Below are 25,458 nucleotides of genomic sequence, written 5' to 3'. Positions count from 1 at the left end.
AGTTCAACTTACTCTATTTTATTCAGCTCTTTCACTTATTCTGCCATCACTTCCTACTTTAATCTGAGTTTTAGCTACTGTAGAAATCCCAGACCTTTCCTTTTTAGTACTATTAGCCAGGTAAAACTTTGGTTCTTGTGAGTGATAAGGATGAGTTTTTAGGACAGTACTCAAAGCCTTTTTAAAGGAACCAACTACTCAAATGCTCTAGAATGCCAAAAATGTAATACTCTTGCAAGTTTTTCCAAGCAAGGCCAAAACAATCAAAATCTGACAGGAAAACACAGCTTTTCAGCTCTGGAGTCTGGTGATAGTTACTTCAATGTCAGGACATCCTTCTAAACTTCCACTTAGAGTGTCACATGTACGCATAAAGGCTGGCCTGTTGGTAAGCCATTACTTTTATTTTTAGGAAGACAGTTATGAATGCCATGGACAATTTCAGTACATGTTTGTTTGTTATGATTTTATTCACGCTAAAGGAATGGGTTATTAAAATTAAGTGCAGATAATATATAATTCAGTTTCAAGTCTGAAGTTAGCATAAATTTAGATTCTTCAGACTAAATTTAAACATAAAACATGATTTTGAGAAGTTAAATAGGAAGATGCCTTTTTAAAACGTTTAGCATATTTATTTTATCTCCCAAATCTTGCTTAGAAATCAAATGTGTATAAGAGAAGTTAGTTACAGAGCTAGATTGATTAACTACTTTAATGAAGATTTGCTATGAATTTGTTTACTCTTTCATACCACCCTCAGATAGCTAGTCAGTTCAGCAGGAGCAGAGACCAGGTGAGCACGCGGACGGGGTGTAATTCAGTGTTTTTGTGTTGTACAGCCTGAGGAATGCCAGTGGCCTGACAGCAGCAGACATTGCACAAACCCAGGGTTTCCAAGAGTGTGCCCAGTTTCTCTTGAACCTCCAGAATTGTCATCTGAACCATTTCTATAACAATGGCATCTTAAATGGGGGTCATCAGAGTGTATTTCCTAATCATATTAGTGTGGGAACAAATCGAAAGAGATGCTTGGAAGACTCAGAAGCCTTTGGAGTAAAGAAAGCTAGAACTGAAGGTGAGACCACTTTGTGGGTGGGAAGAGCACACTTATTTTTCCTTTCTTTAATATGTTTTCTTTTTATGGCTGAACGCACCTTCGAGATGAGACCTTCACTTCAGGTGGTAATGTGCCTGGTGGATTGTGCGGTGACGGTGGAGATTTCTCCTGTACTGCCACTGCGAAGATGGGACACTTAACAAAAGGGGATGTGAGGGAAATACTGACAGCCCAAGTGTAAATGTCTGTGTGGAACTTTTTGAGCACCCATGTTTACCTGCCGTGAATTAGATTTTTTAATCTGTTGTATCTGTTCGAAATATATCTATTAAAGAAAATCTGCCACTGTGCCTGATTTTTTTTATTTTTTATTTTTTATAATTTGTTTCTTGTAAATGTTCCTGGGCTTATAAAAATTGCTGATGGTCCGGCAGTAAAACATTTTCACATTCGGGAAGGTAAATGTTTTCTATACTATTTCTGTACTATGATTTGACCTCAGCTGGTCTCTGTACCCCACATGGTAATACCTGTTCATTTATCACAGCAAGATCTGGTGTATAATTTGATCTTGAGGATTTAAGTCCCTAAGGTAAGTTATTTTCATTGTAAGTATTTTTCCACCCTTTTTTAAAAAGATAGTCTTGCTCTGTGACCCAGGCTGGAGCGCAATGGTGTGATCTCAGCTCACTGCAATCTCCGCCTCCCGGGTTAAAGCAGTTCTCCTGTCTCGCCTCCCAAGTAGCTGGGATTACAGGTGCATGCTATCACGCTGGGCTAATTTGTATTTTAAGGTATGTTTGAGTTTGCAAATAAGCAGCCAGCCAATCACTCTTGAAGTTGAAAACATCTCCCTTTCCTATAGGAAAATCATCTGTATCTATAAGATGTCTTAGGCCAGTTGTCATGGCTCATACCTGTAATCCCAGCACTTGGGAGGCTGAGGCAGAAGGATTGTTTGAACTCAGGAGTTTGAGACCAGCCTGGGCAACATAGTGAGACCTCGTCTCTTTAAAAAAAAAAAAAAAAAAAAAAAGTCTTAAGGTAAATGTGACAGCTTGGCAGGCGTATTTAGTGGACATGGAAAGGGAGAGGTGGGAGTGTAAAGTAATGAACCAGATTGTGAGCTCAGATTTGCTGAGGATAAGCAGTTTTGCCTGTTGGTTTAAAAAAAAATCAACTGTACAAGTTATAGCATAAGAAAAACTGAGTGACTATCAGTTAAGCACTTAAAAATATAGAGGTCTTGGTTAACTTTAAATTTCATGAACCAATATCATCTTTTCTACCTTATTTTAATGAGTGTGTCCAAGTGAAACTTTTTTTTCCCTATGAAGTTGATAAAATGTCAGTATTATGTACTTCACAACTATTTAAATCTTGTCACCATAAAAATTCCTGTGATAAGACTTTTTGTAGTAATGTATAAACTTAACAGTTTTATAAAATTCAAGATTTTTATAAAGTTAAGCATTTCCAGAAAGATGCTAAAATCATAAGCATGACATGAAGATCTGCGTAAAATTCAAAATGGTTTTTTTTAATGGTGATGTATTCAGCATTGTCATTTATTTGTACCATGTTTTAACATATTTTTTCTAATGTATTTTCAAAGCCTTTTAAAGAGCATCCACTTTTTTAAAAAATCCTTTGTCATTTCCTTTAAAGCCTGGTTAATATTGTAGAGTGGCCTTGTGCCCTCATGCACGAATTGTACATGTCTGTCCGTGTATGTCACTGTATAGTCCAGATGTCCTTGAAAAATGATTTATGCTTCATTTTCTTATTGCTGATAAATCTTAAATTCTGTTTAGTATTTTTAAAAAGAGATCACTTAACATGCTAATTGGACTCAAAATGCACCTAGAAGAGTTTGTAAAACTAGTCTCAGGGTTTCTAAGGTCAGTTGAATTGGCCAGTACCACGTTTCTTAATTACCCTGAAAAGCATTTCTGAGGATTCCTTGTTTCCTAATCCTCGATAACTACATACATTTGGTTTAAAGAGTCCTGCTGATTTCCGGGGATTTTATTTTCTTCCTTTAGAAGGAGGATTTGTTTTGGTTGACCGGTGATTAGAAGTTCACATTTTGCACATTAAACTCGCCATGCAGCCTTCCCAAACCACACATTCCTGGTCCTGAGCCTGAGGGTGCTAATTTAGACAAAAATATGGCTGGAGCCGGCACTTCTGCTTAAGTGTTGCAGGTAATACGTAGACCTAACAGGTTGAGCCACTGTTCCAGGTACACAGTACATGAGTGATATTTCTGTGATTATCACAGTAGAAGGTTGAGCCACTGTTCCAGGTACACAGTACGTGACTGATGTTTCTGTGATTATCACAGTAGAAATATTTCAGCCAAGATGCACATTAAAGCCGCTCATCTCTGGTTTTCCTAATTTGTATACTGACTGTGACTTGACTGATTTCCTGGAACTTCTAATGGTTCTGTCTTTTATGTAGTTGACAGTCCTTCGATTTGCCCCACACGTCACAAGAGTGTGTTGTGTATATTTTTTTATTTTGTGTTTGTGTGAGTAGAGATGGGCATCTTCAGCTTACCCACACTTCCACCACTCTTTTCCCTGTGGGAAAAGGTGATTTTTTCCCCCCCCTTTTACATTGCATACTGAATGTGGTATGTTGGGTATTGGGAATCATTCTTGATCATTGAAACAGGATTTTTTTTCTCCCAATTACCTGAGTGTTCTACATGAAATTGTTCTTGGTTTCAATAGATACATAATTATTTCCATTATTTGGCCAGTTTTTTAGTTTTGAATTAAAGATACATTGCTTTAGTTTGTTTTAATTGTAATTTCTGGCATCTTGTTTTGATTTTGTTTAAATATGTGTGTTTTAAGTTTTGCTTAATCTGAATTACTAGGTTTTTGGTTCTCATGCCAGAGTAAAAAAAAAAAAAAAAAAAAATTGTTTTTTCCTCATTTAACACATGCATATAAAATACTTTGAGTAACTTCACATATAAAAATATTTAGAAGAGTTTAAGCTGGGTTTTTTGTTTTGTTTGGCTTTAAAAACAAGTTACAGGTGCCAGGGATAATATCGTGACTGCATAACTTTTACCAATAAAACGTAGTCTGTTCCGTTTTCCTAGAATTTAAGAGTTACAAATATTGAGGCTGTTAGTGTGGAATTTATATTTACAAAAGTAATTACTTCCAGAAAGTTTTCTCTCCTAAGGAGATCCCTGTAAAATTCACTCTTTAAAAAAAAAAAAGCCAAAACACTTGTCTGAATGTTAACCACTCTTCCCCACAAAAAGTAGTATCTCTGCTTTTAGTAAACTACCTTCAAGTATTTTAAATTGGAGGAATTTTCCTTTGGAAACTGATCTGAAAGATCTCAAGTGAAGAATAAAGACTTGGCCTTTTGTATTGCTTATTACCTGTCTTGGAAGTTACGCTACAAGTCGTCAGACTTTAACTTTCATAAAGTTATTTGCATCTGTATCAAATGCAGTTTAGTCAGAACATATAATAGGTGTAGACATGAACTCTGGAGGGTGAAATACAATCCACAGTTACTTAAGCAGTTTGTTTTGATGGAAAGTATCTTGGGATAATACTTTACCCAGTGTGGGATTTCATTCATTTTAGATGGCGCAAGGAAGTATCAGTCTTTAAATTTTTTTTGTTTTCTGTTTATCAGTCATTTGCTCTGATGGTATGACGCATGGGCTTCGGGATTCCAGCTGCACTGTATAAAACTGAGTTCAGGTTTGCTAGTGTTCTTGGTTAATCTTCAGGAATAACCCAATGCAATTATTTTTATATGTACTCCTTGGAAACTTAAGTTTTTCAGTGATCCTGGTTAGAAAAGAATGCCAGTCCCTTCCATGAGTGAAAACTTCATTTTGCTGATTGATAATTGTTTTGGATGGAGCTCAAGAGTTGTGGGGAAGAAGCAGGGGAACACAGTATGAGTTTAAAAACTGACCCAATAACTTCAATTTCACAATTGGGACAACATTTGCCCCAGAAGTAGGCTGTGGTGACAGCAGATCTCAAGCGTTAAACTGACTTAACAGCTTGGTTTTAATCATAGGCATATTATTGATTGTAGAATCTCATTCATACTGTGAAGGTATTGAATATAAAAACACCTTACAGAAAGAAATATCTACAACCTGATGATATAAAGTTACTGGTGGAAAGTTCTAACACTTTCCCAGAATGGATTTAACCTGGATAAAGGATCTCTGCCTTTTGTCCTTAACTGTTCGTGTTGAACAGGGTTAAAAACTTGGTAACAGAGGGGCAGATATGACCGGCTGGTTTGTTAAATGATAGATGGCAATTGCTTGAAACTTGAGAGGAAATAAAATGCCTCCCAGGAGTAAATTTGTAATTTAGTTCCTTCTAGTTTAGTTACATATTAGAGCACTGTAACTGCTGACATCCTTACTGTTTTCAAATTTGCAGTATATTTGTTTATAAAAATTCGGCCAGGATGATAGAACACACCTACCTAATTGTGTTCAAATAAGGAATGATTGTTTTTTCTTGATCCCTGAAGATGTGACGTCTTGAAATACAGTCTGAATTACTTCCAGTCCAGACAGTGTCTGCGTTTTCCACTGTTAAAAAGTCTCCATTTGAGCAAACTTAACGGGCCTGAGTTGTCCTCAGCACAGTTGTGGACACCCCAGTGGGAAGCAAAACCAAGACTGGCACACTTGATCACAAGCTGCTTTTGTATTTGAGCCAAACCCCCAGTCCGCCCTAGTCTGTCCAGAGCGCTCACTGCCTTCCTCTGTCCTTGGGTTGCTGCTGCTTCCTGCTGCCTGGAGTCATCCCAGCCCTCTGCACTGCTGGAATCTGGGCCCTGGTGGGTCCCACAAAAGGTCACCTTGTAATAGAAAAACATTTTGGTTTTAACAGGACCTTAAAAAGTTGAGTAAAATGTGCTCTACAGCAGAACAAACAGTACTTCCAGGTAATGACTGGTGGGAAACCGGGAAGGCAGAGCATCTTTCCTTGCTGCTTTAATGAGAGGACATTGAGGCTTCCCCCAGTGGAAGCAACAGCAGGATGCATTCAGTTCAGTGGAAAGGCCCCAGGCGGGAGGGGTCCTGGGCCTTTTGGCCACCTTTCAAGGGTTGTGGGTCAACACCTGGGACCCACACAGCACCTAGAGGCACAGTAAAAGGTAGATTACAAGTCTAGGTCATGATCTCAAGCTTCGCCTAAGTTCATTGTGTGAAACTACTTGGCAGTTTTTGACTTGTAAAATGTCTCCTGCTTTAGTCTTGGGAAATATAACCAGTATGGCTCGGGTCTTGGGAGTAATGTCCTGTTGGCTGATTGGAGCCCCTATATCCCAAAACATGACTGTTCATAGAGTGCTTTTTTTTTTTTTTTTAAATGTAAGATTAAAGTTATGATCAGGCATTTTTCCTAAACCTTACATGTATCTGCAGGCATGCCTGTCAGTTACAGCCCTGTTTCCCTGTGTGTCGGTATGAGTGGTGCCCCCGGAGTGTCTTCACCTGGCCAGCACTCCCACAAGCCTCTGTAGTGGCACGACCTTGATGTCCAGGTGCGTTGCTTCTGTAATGCGGCAGACCTTCCCGAACTTGAAACTCAGACTTTTTTCATGGTTTCAAGCTGCTGGATCCTGAATAGCTCATAGTTGCAGTTACTGGGAACTGCCTTTAGGGGTTTTGTGCAACCCCCAAATTTCAGATGAAAATACAAATGCAGACCGTTTAGTTGCCCTGGGCATCAGCCCCAAGTGGAGCATCTCTGCGTGTCCCCCAGGGTCAGGAATGTGGGTTTCTCAGCGAGAGGCATGCTCTACTGGCTTTAGTTCTCACTTAGGAGGGCAGGCAGTGACCACACCTGGACGTTAGCTGTATTTGTGAGCAGGGAGGCTGGAGGTTTTGAGCTAGTCCTAGGTAGGTTTCCATCCTGAACGTTGTGTCTCAGGTGTACTAGAAGCCTGTCTTCCCAACAGACACCTGCTTTTACAGTCAAGTAAAGACCCTTTGTAAAAAGTGTTCATGCTAACGTTTTCAGAAATAATCATTGTTTAAGAGTCAATAGGAAGATAGGAAAGGATAGTGCTTCCTAAGTAAACTGATGACCTTGGAAGACATGTTCTTCTGAAATTGTCCAGGCCACCTTTCTCAAATGCAAGATGTAATTGATTCCTTCAGCAGTGGCAACAGGTGTGTGGGAGCAAATGCCACAGTTGGCAGGGTCTTGGTTGTGGGAGGAAACGGGTCCAATTCCAATGTTCTTCAAATTTTGAGAGGCCAGTTTCAATTTCATGGCTTACAGCATAATTTAAAGAGAAAATTGCAGGCTTAGTATCTGTACCAGCCAATTGAGAACTTATGTATAGCTACTAGGAATGAAGAAGGCGGCACTCATGAAACAGCATTACCCAAGGCTCTGGGACAGCTGGTTGTGGGAACTACGCTGTAGAGAGAGGCCATATCTATGGAGATAGAATGAAATTCTAGGGTGTCTGTTGGCATGATTCCCACAATCGGAATCTTGCTTGGTAAAAGATGGAAGCCTTTCATTCTTACCCTGTTTTGTTAGAGCAACCATCTGCATTAATAAAAGATGCGTCTACTCAATGGAGCAGTTTCCGAGAGGTCCCTGGCCGCCGTGAGCCTTCTAGTTACAGGACGAATTGCTGGGACATAGTGTTTTGCCCGCTTTCTCTTCCCTGGGCTGCCCTTGGCGCGGCTCTTCCGGCCGCCTAGTGGCGCCTCCTGCACCTGCACCTGGCACGGCCAGGCCTGCCTGGATGGTTGTGATTGCTCGGGTTGTATTACAGGCTGCGCCGGCTACTGATCATTTGTTTTTGTTTACCTTGTGTTTTTGTTTCTCCTGGCTAGTGAGTGGGCTTCATGGACCTAGTGAAGAAGGCAAACACCCCAGCTTTCGTGAAGCTATTCTCTGTTGGGGTTTTCTAACCTGTTTTTCAGAGGTGTGAAATTGCAGGTAACCCCTAGTTGTCACTTTATCTGGGGAACATTGGCATCTGAATGCCAATTGAGTGTGTAGGTATTTTAAGCTGTCTGCATTGTATTCCCATCAAAGTCCACCCTTTTGTACAAACTGTGTTCGTGGTTGGCTTTGCAGGATTGCAGCCTGTGGGAGGAGCGAACGCTGACCTGCTCTCGGCTGCAGGTTCTCCGTGTATGCATGCCAGGAAGGCTCCTGGAGGTTGGGACGACTTTCGCACACTTGGGAGATCTGCTCTTCCACCACCCCACGATCCCTTTTTTTTTTTTTTTTTTTATATGGAGTCTCACTCTGTCACCAGGCTGGAGTACAGTGGCATGATCTCAGCTCACTGCAACCTCCGCCTCCTGGGTTCTAGTGATTCTCCTGCCTCAGCCTACCAAGTAGCTGCGACTGCAGGCACTCGCCACCACACCCGGCTAATTTTTGTATTTTTAGTAGAGACGGGGTTTCAGCATGTTGGCCAGGATGGTCTTGATTGCTTGACCTCGTGATCCACCTGCCTCGGCCTCCCAAAATGCTGGGATTACAGGCATGAGCCACCACGCCCAGCCCTTTTTTTTTTCTTTTTTTCAAAAGATGCCCTGCTTACACACTGATCTCTTCAAAGTGCATGCCTGAGTCACAGTGAAAGTGGAGCCTGGCCTGTGGGAGATTTTTTAAAGCTTTGAGTAAGGACTAAAATCCACCATTTAATGCCTCTGGTTTTAAAGCACCTGTATTTTAAGGCGGCTTTTGGCCTCCTACCTATTCAGACTTCTGACTACCCCCAATCCCCCCAGCTACACAAATCACACTGCTCTGTTTCTCTCCCAGATACTAATTCAGAAATCGGGTTTCTCATCCTGTACATTAGCATCTTTGTAGAATAATCCAGATCTAGTATATACAGTATAATCAAAAATGAGTTGTGTGCCTCTAAAATTAGAGCTAATTCAAGCTGCAAAGTTCCGTTCTCCCTATTTTTAAATGTTTATATGAAAGAGGTATTTAGCACTGAAAGTTGCTATTTGTGGTGTGTATTCTTTGGCCCAGAAATAATTCTAAGTATCTGAGTTAACCAGAAATACACACAAAAATGCATTTATGAGTATGTTAATTGTGGTGTTCATGATAGGAAAGAAAAGGGCTAAGCAGCCCAAACAGCTGCAGGGAATTGGGTTAGGTGAATCGTAATACAGTCATAGGGCAGAGGAGAGACTGTTTTGAAATTAACTGATACAACATTTATGCCATGGTAAATGAATAAAGCAACGTGTAACAGTGATTTGTTAGAATCCTTTTTGTTTAAAACACATTTTTAAACACTAGAAGCCGTTCAGACACGTGGAGCTGCTTGTAAGAAGTGAGTCTTGCTAGGATTCGGAGGCGGAGGTGCTTGTGCAGAGTGTATCACATGGGGCATTCGCATCTCCAGTGCAGAGGATGGTAATCTTGTAAGTGAAGTGCCCATGTAGCTTTAACTTCACAGTTCTAACTCTTTCTGTATTTTGGTGTAATTATTTTACTGTATTTTGGTGCTCAGATCAAATGCCACTCTGGGACAGTGCTGACAGACTAGTCTTGAGTCTCTCAGCCTTTACATTATTTTTTTGTTAATGGAAATAGTGGATATTTTTAAAAATCAGGATTGTTTTAATTGTATGTTAATTTAAGAATTGTCTTAGTATTTTTGTTTTTAAAGTCTACTGAATTTGAAAATGGAGTTTAGAATTGTTTCCAGGTTATATAACCACTTTATGTCCTCTAAATGGCCAGAAAATTAGAATTTTTGCCATCAAGGAAATCTATAATAGGTATCTGAAATTCCATGACTTTAAACACTGCACATGTCAATAAATTTTTTTGATTGTGGAAAAGTTTTTCAGTCGTGTGCTAAGCTCATTAGTGACCTGTCGATTTTTTTTTTTATGTGATTGTTTAAAGTGTTCAGTGCCCACACAAAATAATGTCAACTGTGTGTCTGAACACTTATCTTGTTACAAAGAAATCTGAAATAGTCTTTGTTTTCTGTGCAGCTCAAAGCTTGGATTCTGCCGTGCCACTCATGAATGGCGACACAGAAGACGATGCTGACAAAATGCACGTTGATAGGGAGTTTGCTGTTGTAACAGGTGGGAGTGGACAGTTTCCTGTTAGCTGCAACAACAATCCAATGGTCGAAGACACCAAACAGCAGGAGAGTGGTTCTGTTGGACCAAAAGAAATAGAAATATATACTGTGTCAGCAATGCAGACCCCGTGTCGTTGCAAGAATCAGTATGCGTATTATTTCTAACATGAGTTTTTCTCAGATGTTTTGCACTGTGTTGTCCAGTGTCTTTTTAAAAATGTTACACTATAATTTGCATATCTTGGGCAAGTTTGTAGATACAAGGATCAGTGTTTTGGGTATATTCTATGAACATGAAAAATGTAAGTGCAATCTTTCTATTCTGATTTGAAGCTGTTGCTTAATGTGCCTTGCTTATTTTTAATGAGGTTTGCATTTTTAATTTTCTGACATACGGCCTTTGGGTGAATATACCGAACATGCTACGGTTAATATTTTCAAACCAATATACCGCAAAGAGGACGACTAGCAGTAAACACTGAGAACTAGTCAGTGTGGTTCTGACTCCACCCGGTCACTCCAGCATGGAATCTTTTACCCAGGACTTGGTTGCTTTGGTTTCTGTGGTCTTCATTCTGAGTCTGTTAAAATGGTAAACACGGTGTTTCACAACACACATTTTATACATTAATGTTTTTAGTATATTAAAACTATTCCTATTTCCAATTTTTAAAAGGCAGAAGCAGCTCAGTTCTTATAGCATTTAGAATATCTAAAATGATTTGTCCATCTAGCTATTGCTTTTTTTCTGCTGCTCTTTTCTTCAGGTAACTACAAAAACATTTTTAGCCATTCTCTTAACATGTAAATATATTTAGAAGTAGATTTTTTTTGAGTTTATTATGTCTTTATGCAAAATTCATAACTGGGGATGGAAAAAAAATTTTTTTTTTTTTTTCCCAAACCCACACGAAAAAATTTCTGTTCACTAAAGTTAAAAGAAAATGTGTTCATCTTTCTGAAAGCTACAGAATTGCTGGGGTCACCTTTTTCCCAGTAGAGAAATTCAGATCAGTTATTATTTTAAATAATACTAAGTTTTCTGTAGTCAGGGACTATTTGACCTTAGGTAAAGATCCATAACAAAACTCAAATCCTGCGTTTTTTAAAAATGACCTTGCTACCTGCTTTTGAATAGGCAGAAGTGGCCACCCTTTATTCATCAGACATTACTTCTTTGTTAAACTATATCCAAGCTGGAACGTACTTTTGAAAAACCCAGCCCATCCCGTTTACCAGATGCCAAGGACATACACCCCGTGTTTCCCATCATTTGATTTATGACACTCTGACTGAATAAACAATGTGTTAAATCACTAGAGACTACTCGAGGTTTTCCTGATGGGACATGGCACTCCACGTCCACTAGAAGCTTGAGGGAGCTGCCTCCATAGTCCTTTGAGAATCAGACCAAAGGCTGCTCTCCTTTAGACACTTAAGTTCAAATTTTTGTTTGGCTAAAATTATTTCCAAAGAATACATTTTTGAACAACTATGTACAGCTATCTTTGCATTTTAAATGCCTCTAGTTTGAGCCTCAGGGGAGGGTCAAGTGTCCCCACCCCTGGAAAGGACTCGGGTAGGAGGGTGCTTGCTTCTAAATCCCGATCTTCTCTATGGGGTTGGCTGGAAGGGAAGTAGGATCTTGTCTGAAACCTCATCCCCAGCATTGTGTTTGGATGTTCGTGGGATCCAGGGGCTGGCCAGGCAGACAGTGAGAAGGGAAGTACGGGTCGTGGCCGGCAGCTGGGAGCAGAGGAAGGGAGAGCGTTGGAGGTTGTGATGTGTGTGCTGTGCCTCGGTGGGTCTGAGGTGCCCGCTGTTTTATGTTCAGTTTTATTAGATTCTCTGTAACAACATGAGCTTACCAACCAGCCTTGATTTGGAGATTAAATAATAGAACAGATTTAGTTTAACTGGGCACTGAAGTAAAATTCTACTTACTTTATTCTTAGTAAAAACTATACATACAATAAACAACTGTCAGGGTTGCCATCATATTTGAGTTTTGTCACCTAGGAAAACATTGTTTATACTTTGTTTTTGAAAAAAATCGTATGAATTTCCCCTGGAAATAACTTTATTTCTGTTTTTATTTTCTATTTAGTCCTTGAAACACATGTTTTCTAGTCTAGGATTTTAGCCAAATAGAAAAGCTATCACTGAATTTGGGGGAAAAAAATCTATTGTCCTATGAAGAATTTATAGCAATTATTAAACTGTGTTGCTTAAATATCCAAAAACTGGACGATTAATGGAATATGTAGATAATGTTTCCATTCACTGAACAAGCCGTGATCCTTTGTTGGCAGGAAGAGTTGCAGGACGTCTCAGAAAGCTCTGTCAGAGGTACGCAGGCGGTGAGATGGAGGGGAGCCCTCTGTGGGAAGAGTCGCGCAGTGTGTGACGTGTTAGGGTAATCGGATGTGTTTAAGCTGCGTCCTTATTCTAAAAGTTATTAGAACTGAGCTCTTCTAGATTTAATATCATGCTTTGCTTTGGTAGTGAAGAACATTGAGATAAAATCTAGTATTACCAAGTTAGAGATAATTTTAGATCATCCCTTATACTGTTATGTGAATTGTTGTGAACATGAATATTACTGATTCTCAAGTTCCAGTATACAGAAGAATGACTTGTGGTTGCCTGTCCTGGTGTGCCCAGATGTTCCGTGATGGACTCTTTATCCCATAAGACATCTCCCTCTTGATAGATGTCTGTATATGCAGATTAAACTATCAACATTTTTTCCAGCAAAGGTGGTTTTTGAAAGTAACCTAATGAAACCCTGGCTGCCATGGTCATTTTAATTGCTGGACTGAGAAGAAGCGACTCCATGTTGTGCTGTTGGCCCAGGCCTGCAAGCGCGAGGACTGTTGGCCGTTACAGTTCCTTGCTGTGGTCGCCGGTTTCTCTGTATCCTGCCAGTGCTCTCATGTGGCATTTGGCAGAAGTACTACGTAGATTTCTGTGCTCCTGAAAAAATAAAAATAAAAACTTAGGGGTTCCCTTTTAATAGCCCTGATTTGAGGCTCAGGGGAAGGGTCAACAGTCCCTACCTGATTTATGAGAAGATTTTTTAAAAACCTCACGTGATGCTGTTGTACATAGTTCAAAGAGCTTCCTTAATTCACTTAATTTACCTTTTTTTCCATTTTCGCTTGAGAACTAGAGAAGTTTGTGTTCTATTGGAACCCCCTGTAGAACACTTTACACTCAGTTCTGATGGACCTTTTCAGGGGCGATTTTTAAACCACTCTCGAAAGTAGTCTTAAAATGAGAGCACTTTATTGATGGCTTTTCAGGACTGTGTTGGTATTTTTCATGCAGTGTATTTGTCAGCTTACATTTTTCAGTTGAGCTACCCGATGCTACTGACATGCATGTGATTTTCCTATCTTACCAGGCAAATACTACTGTTAACGTTTTAATATTAAGTCTACTTATGCACATTCATTTTACTTTGAAAAAAGAACTGGTTTAAAAGGGAAAAAAACCCAAAAACTAAAATTCTTTAAAATTGTAATGGCAATGAAGCATTTTATAGTTTCTCCTCTCTCATTGGTTCTGAATTTTGGTGACAGGTGTATTTCTTAATGCAGATATGAAAAACAGTAGCTCCGTATCGAATACATTGACAAATGGATGTGTCATCAATGGACATTTGGACTTCCCCTCCACGACCCTGCTCAGTGGGATGGAAAGCAGGAATGGCCAGTGCTTGACAGGATCTAACGGAATTAGCAGTGGATTAGCCCCAGGACAGCCGTTTCCAAGTAGCCAGGGTTCTCTCTGCACTAGTGGGACTGAGGAGCCAGAGAAGACCCTGAGAGCTAACCCTGAGTTGTGCGGTTCTCTGCACCTGAACGGGAGTCCAAGCAGCTGTATAGCCAGTAGGCCTTCCTGGGTGGAAGACATTGGGGATAACCTGTACTACGGACACTACCACGGGTTTGGGGACACTGCTGAAAGCATCCCGGAACTGAACAGTGTGGTCGAGCATTCCAAGTCTGTGAAGGTGCAGGAGCGGTACGACACTGCCGTGCTGGGCACCATGCACCTGCACCACGGCTCCTAGAGACACTGGCCTGGCTCTTGGAAATGCAGGAGTCCTTCCTGGTAGCCAGCTCAGAATACCGATGTAGCAGCAATTTGAACGAATGTCACACCTTGTACTATTTTTTTTATACTTTAACTTTCTGAAAAAGTAAACTTCGACAAGTTCCCAGCGACTGCTTGTTTGTGCATGAGTAGGGCTTACTAAGTGCATAGACGTTTCTACAGTGAGGTGTCCTTTTTATAAGATGTACTTTTGGAGTTTTTCTGATGCCAGTCTCAACATTGTCTTTTTAATACTGTCACCAGATATTGCCGTTTTTCCTTTTGTTAAAACATTATATGATCAAGATAAATTGGGGCGGTAAATGAGGTGCCTGGTAATTTATCTCTTTGCACATGGGCATCATTTTAAGAAGCTTGCTTCCACTGTTTTCTGTAGAATTTGACAGAACACAACTATTTCCCTATGCAAGGTACAGCCTTACGAAGATTTCTGCAGTGATTTGTGTGAAGAAGAGAACGTTTGTCTTTTTCAATGAAGCTTTGCAGATCACCATGTGGTTGGAGGTTTTAGTTGTAGACGGTGGTCCCTCCTTGGTGGGATCACTGCCTTGGGCGTCATGAAAGCAGGCCCAGCCTGGGGCTGCGTTCTGATTTACTGTTTTTAATTCCACATTTCCTACTTGGTCTCTGGAAATTTTACCACACGTAACAGATTCCTTTATATGTAGTGGAAGTTACTATTTGTAGGAACTGTCAGGTCAAAGTATTTAACTGACTTTTGACATGTATTTTCTTTTTTCCTTGTTTTTGTTTTTTGGGGTTTTCCGCTTTAAGATATATACCACTATGTATATCCAGTTAACTGAGAGAATTTTTACTCTCTTCATAAAACTGCATTAAGTTTTTGATTTTGTAGAAATTAGCTTTTGTCTAGGCAACTAGTGGTTATACTGTGCAAATATTGTAATGAATTTTTACTTTTTTGATTTTTGTAATAAAAATTGGTGCAGATAGAGAAAATGTCAAACGAACAAACCAGTGTTCTACGAGTGTTACTAACATTTTGTTTTGAAACTGTCCTTCACAAATTGAATAAAAAACTCTCACACTCAGTTTGTCCCTGGGGTTTCTCTCTGGGCTTGGGGGCCAGCAGGGTGTGGATATCTGTGGAAGGAATGGAAAGGGAGGAGAAGTTGACTATTGTTTCCTTTTGCTTATAAGATTTTACTTGACTCTTCTGACACTCTTCATAGGGTGTTTTTTCCCGTTTTTGAGTTTCTACTCTAGTTTTATGGGCCCTGTTGGTGCTGAGCCTCTGTGGAGGAAGGATGAATTGCATGTCAGTTCAGCATTGTGCCTGGGTGCTTATTTTCATAAAAGACAGCAACCATCATGTTCTAAACTTCTTTGGTTTTAGCAAATGTTCATTAATGTAAGCCTTTTAGGAATATGAATTACAGTTATAAATAGCACCAAAATAGCCATTTTGGCATGCCTACATATGTTATTTAAAACATTCAATACATCATGCATATTCTTGTAAAAACTTAATAGACCACAATGAGAGAGCATTACGCTTTGGAAGTTTTGCAAAAATCACAGAACAAGAAGAGAATGTATAGTGCTGCTGTCCAGGCCACCGCCCCCATCCTATGGCAGACACTAGTAACCAAGCTTAGAACTGAGATTTGGCCTCAGACTGATCCAAGAAGCCACGCAAACGACTGAGTTTTTAAGAGATGAAACTTGACGCCATCCCATTTGGACTGTTTTCTAAGGTATTGCAGATATTCTATAGTGAGTTCATTTGCTGAAGAATGTTAAGTGAATCTCTGAAAACACACTAAACATACTTTTGATTAGTCTTGAATTTTTGGACAGAATATGACTGCTTAGGAACAAAAATATTGCTCAGAACCTAGAGTAGGGCAACATCCACACTTGAGTGGATGATTGAAGTAGTTTGTCATAGTCTAGTTTAGAGTCACTTACACTAGTATATTCAGTTCTTATTTAGCGATACATAAGGAAATGGTGATGATGGAATTAATACTATGCCTGGAATTTGCTTCAAAATAGAAAAATATGACTGGAGCCCATGCTCCCTGGTGAGTGGAGACAAGGATCAAACACAGTTGGTGCGAGCTGATGTTAAAGCTGGGTAGTGGGTATGTAGAGGTGCATTAGTCTGTCTACTTTGTATTTATTTGAGACAAGTGTTTTTGGGGTATTTTTAGGACTTGAAAGAAAAATGCTGTATTAAAAAATATGGTTGTCATTTTAACTGAGAATAAGTTTAGGTTTTTCTGTGTCCACCAGAATTGATGTTTATACTGAAAGAATAGCTCCCTGAGTCTTAGCCTTTTTGGCCTGAAGATACTTTCCCATGCATGCATTCGTTTGTACTAGTAGAAACAAATGGAAAATGCAATAAAACCCATTTACAGTGACACCCAAACCATAGCATACCTAGGAAAATATCTTAAGATGTTCTAGACCTCTACACTGAAAACTATAAAACATTACTCGGAGATAGAATACCTAAATAAATTTTTGGTTGAAGTATGTGGAGAAAATCTGGTCTTACACAGATAGGTAATTCCTTTTTCCAAGGTAATTGGAAAAAGGGATATTTGAATCGTCTTTGCAGTTAATTGTGAGTGCTTGATGCCACGCCCAAACTCTGTAGTGGTCGTGGGGCATGAGAATAGGAAGTTAGGGTAACCAAGCGCTAAGGCATAAGCAAAAGAACAGCAGGTACAGCCAGTTCTAGGCGAGATGAGGCAGCACTCAGGCCACAGTCTCCTACCTGTGATAAGACAGTCTCCGCTTCAGCCTGATTGGTTGCAAGCCAATCTGTCATAGGATGCAGCCAATTGGAGGCCTCTAAAGGGCACCTAGGGGTGTTACCAAATTCTTCTAGTTTAGTGAAAACCCTAAAGGGGAGACTCTCGAGCCTGGCTCAAGTTGGCTCCCATTCTGTGGAGTGTACTTTTGCTACAATAAATCTGCGCTTTTTTTTTGCTTCTTTCGTTGTTTCCTTCTTTTATTGCTTTGTGTGTTTATTCAACTGCACCAGGAACTTGGACAACTTGCAGTCAAGACCTTCCGTCCAGTAACAGTAGTTTCTTAAAGGCCAGTTGCAATGTTGAATCAGGACCCACATCAGTGAGCTTCTTGTATCAGGTTACAGTAGAGTCCATCTATCTTTCACTTAGAAAGGACCTTTAACCAATGCGTAATTTTGTAACTTTATGCATTATTTGCTTGGGAAAGATCTTTTAACTGACTTCTGCAAGTCTTTCAAGTGTTGAAACTTTCATTAATATGAAAACATTGATCACCGGCCAGGCGCAGTGGCTCACGCCTGTAATCCCAGCACTTTGGGAGGCCAAGGCGGGCGGATCATGAGGTCAGGAGATAGAGACCATCCTGGCTAACAAGGTGAAACCCGATTTCTACTAAAAATAAAAAAAAATAGCTGGGTGTGGTGGCACGCACCTGTAATCCCAGCTACTTGGGAGGCTGAGGCAGGAGAATCACTTGAACCCGGGAGGCAGAGGTTGCAGTAAGCCGAGATCACACCACTGCACTCCAAACTGGGTGACAGAGCAAGACTCCATCTCTAAAAATAAATAAAACATTGATCACCAATAATCTCATGAAAGTCAAAAGTTGGAAATTGTCAAGCACATGGTACTGGATATAAGTTTTACAACATTCTGATTTATGCTGAAAAACTCAAATTTTATCACTGGACACAAATACTGTCAGTTTTCCTTGAAGTAGAAGGTTCACTGGGTTAATTTCTTTGTTTTTGTTTTTTTTAAGTGGAGGCAGGGTCTCACTCTGTTGCACAAGCTGGAGTACAGTGATGTGATTTTGGCTCCTTGCAGCCTTGACCTCCTGGGCTCAAGGGATCCTCCTGACTCAGCCTTGAAGGTAGCTGGGACTACAGTAGTGCACCACCATGCTCAGCTAATTTTTACTTTTTGACATGGGGTCTCACTATTTTACCCAGGCTGTCTCAAACTCCTGACCTCAAGCAATCCTCCCACCTTGGCCCTCCTAAAGTGCAGGGATTACAGGCTTGAGCCACTGCATTATAACCTGGTAATTTTTTTAAAAAATCACATAGCTTGCCAATCATTATTTCAAATGAAAATGACGTTTCTGAAAAAGCGACTGGATACACTTATCACACAATCAGCCAGAGATGTGCTTTTCCTGGAGACAACCGTACACAACAAATCCTTTACGCGCACTTTCTTTACATCACACAGAATGCGTGCTGTCAAAATTTACTCATTTTTGCTGCACTGAGGGCATTCTTAAGTGAAATTGACTTTTTTCTTTTTTTGACTGCACAGCAGTGAAGAACATAAAGGTGATCAGGTCGGGGCCGTTTTTGCTAAGGTGCTAGTAGCTTTACCCACAGTTTCTTTTGAACCCTCACAGTGCAGATGTCAACACTGAAAAAGGCAAGTCACATCTTGGTAATGAGACCGTTTTGATCTTGGGGACCCCCTGAAAGGGGGTCCTGGGGACCCCTGGGTTCTGCAGGCCACAGTGAGAGAAGTGCTGGAATGTTTCGAATGATGAGATCTAAGCAACTAGTGATAAATACTGGAAAATGTAGACTGGGTATTCATTGAATTACCCTTTTTGACTTTTCCATAGGTTGGGTTTTTGGGGTTTTATTAAGGACGAGAAAAAGGTAGAATAATTTCGAGACAGAACGTGGGAAACATGGAAGAGTTTCCCGGAAAAAGGCGACTCAAGAAACAGGCAGCGGGTGGAAGGGGAGGAGCCATCGGGAGGGCGGGAACCGGGGGAGGGGCGCAGGTGCCGGTGGAGGGGGCTGAGCCGGGCGGTTCCAGCGCGGCTCTGCTTGGGGAACCGCAGCCGGGGTTGGGGCGAATGGGGGGTCCCGGGGCAGTGGGAGGGTAGTGGGGGCTGCGGCAGGGCAGGGCTGGAGCTGGGAGCTGCAGGTAGACACCACCCCAAGAGTCTGCACTGAGCAACGTGAACAGTGACCCCGGACACAGCTGCAGCCAGGGAGACCCTGAGCGTGCGAGTGTGTGATGATGCGTATCAGTGTGTGCAAATGCATGAGTGAGCGAGCATGAGGATGTGTGTCCGTGTATGAATGTGAGTGTGCCAATATGTGCAAGGACTGTGGGGGTTTGAGAGTGTCAGTGTGGGAATGTGGGGGGAATGCGGAGGGAAGTGTGTCGGGAATGTGTGAGTGTGCAGATGTGTGTATGGGAATGTGAAGGGAAGTGTGAGTGTTGTGAGTGGGAACCTGGTGTGTGTGAATGTGTGAATGTTTATATGTGAATGTACGTGATGTGTGTGGATGTGGATGTGTGTGCACGTGTGAATGATTTGTGTGACGTGTGCGCAGATGTGTATGTGTGATGCATGTGGATGTGTGTAAATGTGTGTGGCTGCTGTTCATGTGTAAATGCTGTGTGTGACGTTTATGAATGCGTGTGCGCAGATGTGTATGTGTGGTGCATGTGGATGTGTGTAAATGTGTGGCTGTTCATGTGTAAATGCTGTGTGTGACGTTTATGAATGCGTGTGCGCAGATGTGTATGTGTGATGCATGTGGATGTGTGTAAATGTGTGTGGCTGCTGTGCATGTGTAAATGCTGTGTGTGACGTTTATGAATGCGTGTGTGCAGATGTGAATGTTGTATGTGTGTGGCTGATGTGCACGAGTGGTTGTAGTGAGACTTGTGTTATATGTGTGCACGTGTGAACATGTGTGTGACGTGCATGTGTGGATGTGAATGCTGCATGTGGGTGTTGTGTCGAGGTGTGGGCATGTGTGCGAGTGTGACGTGTATCTGTGGATGTGTGTGAATGCAGGTATGTGAATGTGTGACTTGTATATGTGTGGATAAACGTGTGTGCGTGTGTGAATGTTACGTGTGTGACATGTGGGTGTGGATGTGTGAATGTATGCACTTGTGTTAATGTGTGACTTGTACATGTGTGGATGAATGTGCATGTGTGAATGTGACTTGTGTGGGTATGGATGTATGCACTTGTGTGAATGTCGTGTGACTTGTACATGTGTGGATGAATGTGTGTGCGTGTGTGAATGTGTGACTTGTGTGGGTGTGAATGTATGCATGTGTGTGAATGTTATGTGTGTGATGCGCAGATCTGGAGAATGGATGGAAGAGCAGGCGCTTGGGGAGGGGGGAGGATCAGAGGCCATGGGGAAGGGTGGAGGGAGAGGCTGTGGGGGAGGGGAGAGGCAGAGAGGCCATCGGGGAGGGGAGGCCGGGGTGGGGGGCACCTGCACACCATGAAGAGGCCCCTGAGGGCAGCTCGGCCTCCTGTTGGGGGGCAGGAGGGAAGGCCCAGGCAGTGCAGAATCATGGGGCTCAGGGGCCCTGCTGGAGCCTGCTCAGGAGCCTAGGGGCCTTAGGTCTCAGGAGATGGGCAGGGGAGATGGGGCCAGAAAGGGGCCATGCGGACAGAATGGGGTCGGAATCGGAGTCTGCTGGGCAGGAGTCACTGGGAGGGTGGGCATCTCAAGCCCTGGAGAAGCTTCCACTGCGCGGAAAGAGGAGAGGACTGCAGCTCCTGGGCGTCTGGGGCAGGACGTGGATGGGGTCACATTTTTCTCTGTTGGGAATAGCTCGTGCGAGGCGTGCCCTCGGGCTTTGAAGGTTGCAGGGTGGGGAAGGGAGGCCGGTGAAACTCTGAAACCATCCCTGAGGGACTCTGAGTGACCACTTTGTGGTCAATCCACAGGGAGAGCTGTGGACGAGGCGGAGGCCCCACAGGTGAGGGCCAGGTGAAAAGTCCTACAGCTGCTGCGTGGCCAAGCCTCGTGGGCGGGCAGGCAGGGAAGGGGTGGGCAGAGGGAGGGGCGCCATGGGTCCCCCAATTCTCTGGGCATTCAGCAGAAAAACCGGCAGGGCTAAGCCAGGGAAGCTGAACTAGAAGTTTCTAACCTGTACAAGCAGAGCCACACAGGTCAAGAGGACTCTGGGAGGTCCCAGGGCTCCGGGAAGTGCAGGATTGGGAAAGGGGTCTCCACCTGGAGTTCAGGCCTCATTCCCGTAATGGTCACAGCCCCCAGATGACCAAGTGCCCCAGTACCGGGGCAGGCAGGTCCACAGTGCAGCAAAGAGGGATGTGCCTCTTCGGCAAGGTCTGGCAGAGGCTGGGGGGTGGGTACCCGCCCAGTACCTGTGCTGAAAGGTCACCTCGAAGGGGTCCCCAGGCCATGACCAGGGCTGCAGAGTCCCCAGGGTTAGAGTTGGTCAGTGCAGCACGGGGCATCCCCCTCAAAACACAGCACTGACAGCAGCAGCAGAGCCTTGAGCTTTGAGGCAGGATATCCCACCCAGGGAGGAGCCCCTTCCTCGGGCTCACGTTCTCATGAGATCGCAGTGCAGTGTCAGCCAGGGCTGCAGTCTCATCTGAAAGCTCCCCTGGAGCCTCTGCATCCAAGCTCATGCCCATGGCTGGTGACTGGACCCAGTTCCCTCCTGCTCCCCCAGGTCACTGAACTGAGGGCCTGAGTTCTTTGATGGTTGTTGGCCTAAGGCCACCCCAGCTCCGTGCAGGGGAGGGCAAGGGCCTCTCCACCAGGCACCCTGAAGAGTGCTCACCCACGGCAGGTAGAGGCAGGAGGGCTGGGGAAGGGCAGAGGACACGTCGGGTGTTTCATTTTATTGCCTTTTTTGTTTTTAAACAGAAAGATCTGAAGCCAGCTACATTCAGCAAGTTTTCTTAAGAACAAAATAAGAAAGACAAACTAGAACAGTCCTGCTTGGCTTATCTTGGCCTCGCCTTAACCCTCCCTTCCCCGCCATCTTTCTATGGCTCCCCTCTGCCAGGTGCCCCCTGAACTTTAAGATTCCAGGACAGTTTGAGAACTACTTCGATTTTTCTATTTTCCCATTTATGAAGGCCACTGTGCTCTCACCAGGGAATTTAATTACAAGGTTTTTAGAAACAAAAATTGCAACTCAGATGCATCCGTGAATCAGTCCTATTCCCTGTCTGCTAAAGGATGTCTTTTCATTACCATCATCTACTGTAAGGCTTTTCTGACAGTTCATATAATTCAAGATAATTGAAGGCAACTTTGCAAGCAAAACGACAGGAACCACTACATGAAACAGCACATTAAGTCTCTGATTCATAACAATGGCACTATTTCCTTAGTGGTTTTAAAATTCTCTTGGCTGGGCGTAGTGGCTCACGCCTGTAATCCCAGCACTTTGGGAGGCTGAGTTGGGCAGATTGTCTGAGCTCAGGGGTTCAAGACCAGCCTGGGCAACAACGTGAGACCTTGTCTCTACAAAAAATACAAAAATTAGCTGGGCTTGGTGGCGCATGCCTATAGTCCCAACTACTTGGGAGACTGAGGTGTGTCAACTGAGAAAAATGACAAGTCTCAATCATTTCAGGAGGTTTATTTGCCAAAGTTGAGGACGAACACCCGGGAAACAGTCTGTACCTTTCTCCGAAGATGATTTTGAGGACTCCAAATTTAAAGGGGAAAGGGTGGGATAATGACAAGTACACAATTTTCATGTAAGAGGTGGGTAGAGAAAAATAGTCACGCCTTTGGCTCATTGAATCTGCATTATTTTTACACAAGATGACATAGACAAATGGGGCAGGGGAACAATCAGGTATGCATCTGTGTCTGTCGGGCAGGGGTTGACTGCACCTGTAAAGATGAACTATCAATTTGCATTGCCATGGTGAAATCTTAACAGAAACACCTTAAAGATCTCAGAACTCACTAGGAATTTCCTTGTGGGTAAAATATAGGGGAGGTATGTAGCTTTTCATCTTGCAGCGTCTTATTTAGGGACCAAAAGGGGAAGCAGGTTTGCACAACCCAGTTCCCAGCTTGAGTTTTCCCTTTGGCTTGAGTTTGGGGGCCCGAGATTTATTTTCCCTTCACAGGTGGGAGGACGGTGTAAGCCTGGGAGGCAGGGCTGCAGGGAGCCGAGATCGTGCCACTGCACTCCAGCCTGGGTGACAGAGTGAGATCCTGTCTCCAACAAAACAAAACAAAACAAAACAAAAAACCTCTCTCTGGGCGAGGGAGGGACTGTGAAAGCAACCGAGGAAACAGGCAGCTTTCACTCCCAGCAGCGTGGGATCCTCGCCCAAGGCCGGGAAAACACAGGAGTGAAATGACAGCTATAGAAGTACACTCCACAGGCTGCACAAAAAGAACAAGAACAGTGCTACACACACCAGCAAGCAACGGCACTGGCATGCTCCACCTCCTGTGGGCAGCCTGGGCATGAGGTCATTTTCCAAAACAGGCAGCTGGTCAGCATTTTCCATGCCCAGGGCAAGTTCCCCTTGATGGGCAGCGCCTAACGACCAGCGCTGAGTCAGTCTAGGAGCAGCAAGACTGGAAACCCTGGAGCAGGAGCCATGTCAGCGTGACTCAAGCAATGGCAAGTTCTCACAGCAACAACACGAAACGCCCAACAGGGTGATGACTATGGGAGGAAAACGGACCAGAACCTGGACAGTGCGTGCACTGCACACCCTCCTGGTTAACAGCCCCAAGCCCCGAGAGCTGTTCTTTACATGAATTTCTGCTGTTAAAGCAGCTCGTGTGGCTTCTGCAGCCTGGTGGAGCCACCACACGTGCCTGTCACGGAGGTGAGGAGTGGGTGCCCACCAGCATTTCACGCTGACCTTCCGGAAACAGGGTGTCCCTCAGAGCCTTCAGCCTGCAGGACAGAGCCACCCCGGTCGTTCTGTTGGAATTTTGGCGTTCCTGTCTTTTAGGCGACATCTGCCAAGCGCAGTTTGTGTGAAGAAACGCATTCTGTTGTGTCCGCCGGGGCCCAGGGCGGCTGCTGTGCACGAACCAGCTTCTGTGGCCCACAGAGCGATGACTCAGTCTGGAGCTCGGCTACTCTCCGGCCCGGGGTGCTGGCATTTCCCTGGGGCCCAGTGCCTCTATTTTCCCCATGAGGCCTCAGCCAAGAGGAGGTTCTGGAAGAAAGGAAAACACTGGTGCGGAGAGAGAAGGGCTGGCCAAGAGGCACCACGCCATCAGTGCTGATGGGGAGAGGCGGCTCCAGCCCGGCACTGCTGTCCTTACGAGGCGTTTCCTTTTTATTCAGAGGAAGAGAAGCAGAGGAACACGTCATGGCGACGGACCGAGTGGAAGGAGCCAGGGATGGCGACAAGCAGAAGGAAGTTGTTTTGTCCCCATCCAGGGAAGCTTTTGTTTCATGAGACTTACTTGCACACGTCTGGTGGCCGCCCTGGACGTTCACAGACTTTTGTTTTCACTCAGATTTTGTGGTTCAAGTGACACAAAGCATGAGGACGTCACTGGGCGAGAGGGCCAGATCACCCCACCGTGGAGGGGCGCGCCCCAGCTGTGCACCACGGGAGTGGGCTTGTCCAGTCTTCAAACACTGGGACAGGATGTGCCCATCTCATGTAAGACGTGAATAATAGTAGAAATTTCTGTTACAGGAGAACTCTCTGCATTATCCTCACCATTTTCCTGTAAGAGTAAAACTTCTAAAAAATTTTTATGAGCACACTAATTTCTCACTTAAGGTCATCATTAGGTTCTTGGAAACGGCAACTTTCAACAAAAGGACAGACAGCAGGTGCTCAAATAGCATTCTTTCCTTCAACATCATTTCATCCTAAGGAGAAAAAATGGATTTTGTTACATGTCCTTTCATTTAAGGCTGCACTTTCCAAGAACCTACTGATGACATCAAGTAAGGACCTACTGCACCTTACAAGTTGCTGGCATTTGCAGAGTGCACCCCAGGTGGGCCTGGAATTGACCTAAGGTGGAGGAGAGCAGGTGTGCTGCTCCGTCCTGGCTGTGTGGCTCCGTCCTGTGGACTGATGCGGGTGGACAGTCAAGAATGCTTTCAGGAGAATGTGGGTGGCCTGCCAGTGGGACCTATTCCAGAGGTCTGAGAAGAAACTGTCGTTTAACCTAGAATCCTACTAGGAATCAAACAAGCTTTGACATGAAAAGGAAAAAGAATGACGACTCTGAATAGGTAGAGACTCAGAACAATTCTTACCCACTCATCGTTTAGGAAAAAATCTTACAGCACGTGCTTCACCAGGGTCACCAATTGTCCCAATTTGCTTGGGACTGAGGATTTGTTCTTGTTTGTTTGTTTTGAGACAGAGCCTCTCTCTGTTACCCAAGTTGGAGTGCA

The 25,458-nt window shown here is 43.3% G+C and overlaps 1 protein-coding gene and 1 pseudogene across 2 annotated transcripts in view; both read left to right on the top strand.

Moving 5' to 3' along the window:
* Window positions 1–15,354, top strand: part of ANKRD10 (ankyrin repeat domain 10) — a 34,945-nt gene extending 19,591 nt beyond the window's left edge. The window contains exons 5-7 of the mRNA XM_011989800.1: window positions 843–1,078; window positions 10,086–10,181; window positions 13,783–15,354. Of these exons, the coding sequence (XP_011845190.1) occupies window positions 843–1,078; window positions 10,086–10,181; window positions 13,783–14,258 (808 nt within the window). The 3' untranslated portion in view covers window positions 14,259–15,354. The remainder of the gene's footprint in view (window positions 1–842; window positions 1,079–10,085; window positions 10,182–13,782) is intronic.
* Window positions 15,355–23,671: 8,317 nt separating this feature from the next.
* Window positions 23,672–24,738, top strand: LOC105546558 (annotated as a pseudogene). Its single transcript, XR_001007116.1, has one exon. The product of XR_001007116.1 is annotated as a putative uncharacterized protein encoded by LINC00346 (transcript).
* Window positions 24,739–25,458: the final 720 nt, after the last annotated feature.

The sequence above is a fragment of the Mandrillus leucophaeus genome, unplaced genomic scaffold (genome assembly GCF_000951045.1).
Source record: "Mandrillus leucophaeus isolate KB7577 unplaced genomic scaffold, Mleu.le_1.0 Scaffold363, whole genome shotgun sequence".
Classification (NCBI taxonomy): domain Eukaryota; kingdom Metazoa; phylum Chordata; class Mammalia; order Primates; family Cercopithecidae; genus Mandrillus; species Mandrillus leucophaeus.
This window is presented reverse-complemented; position numbering and strand designations above follow the sequence as displayed.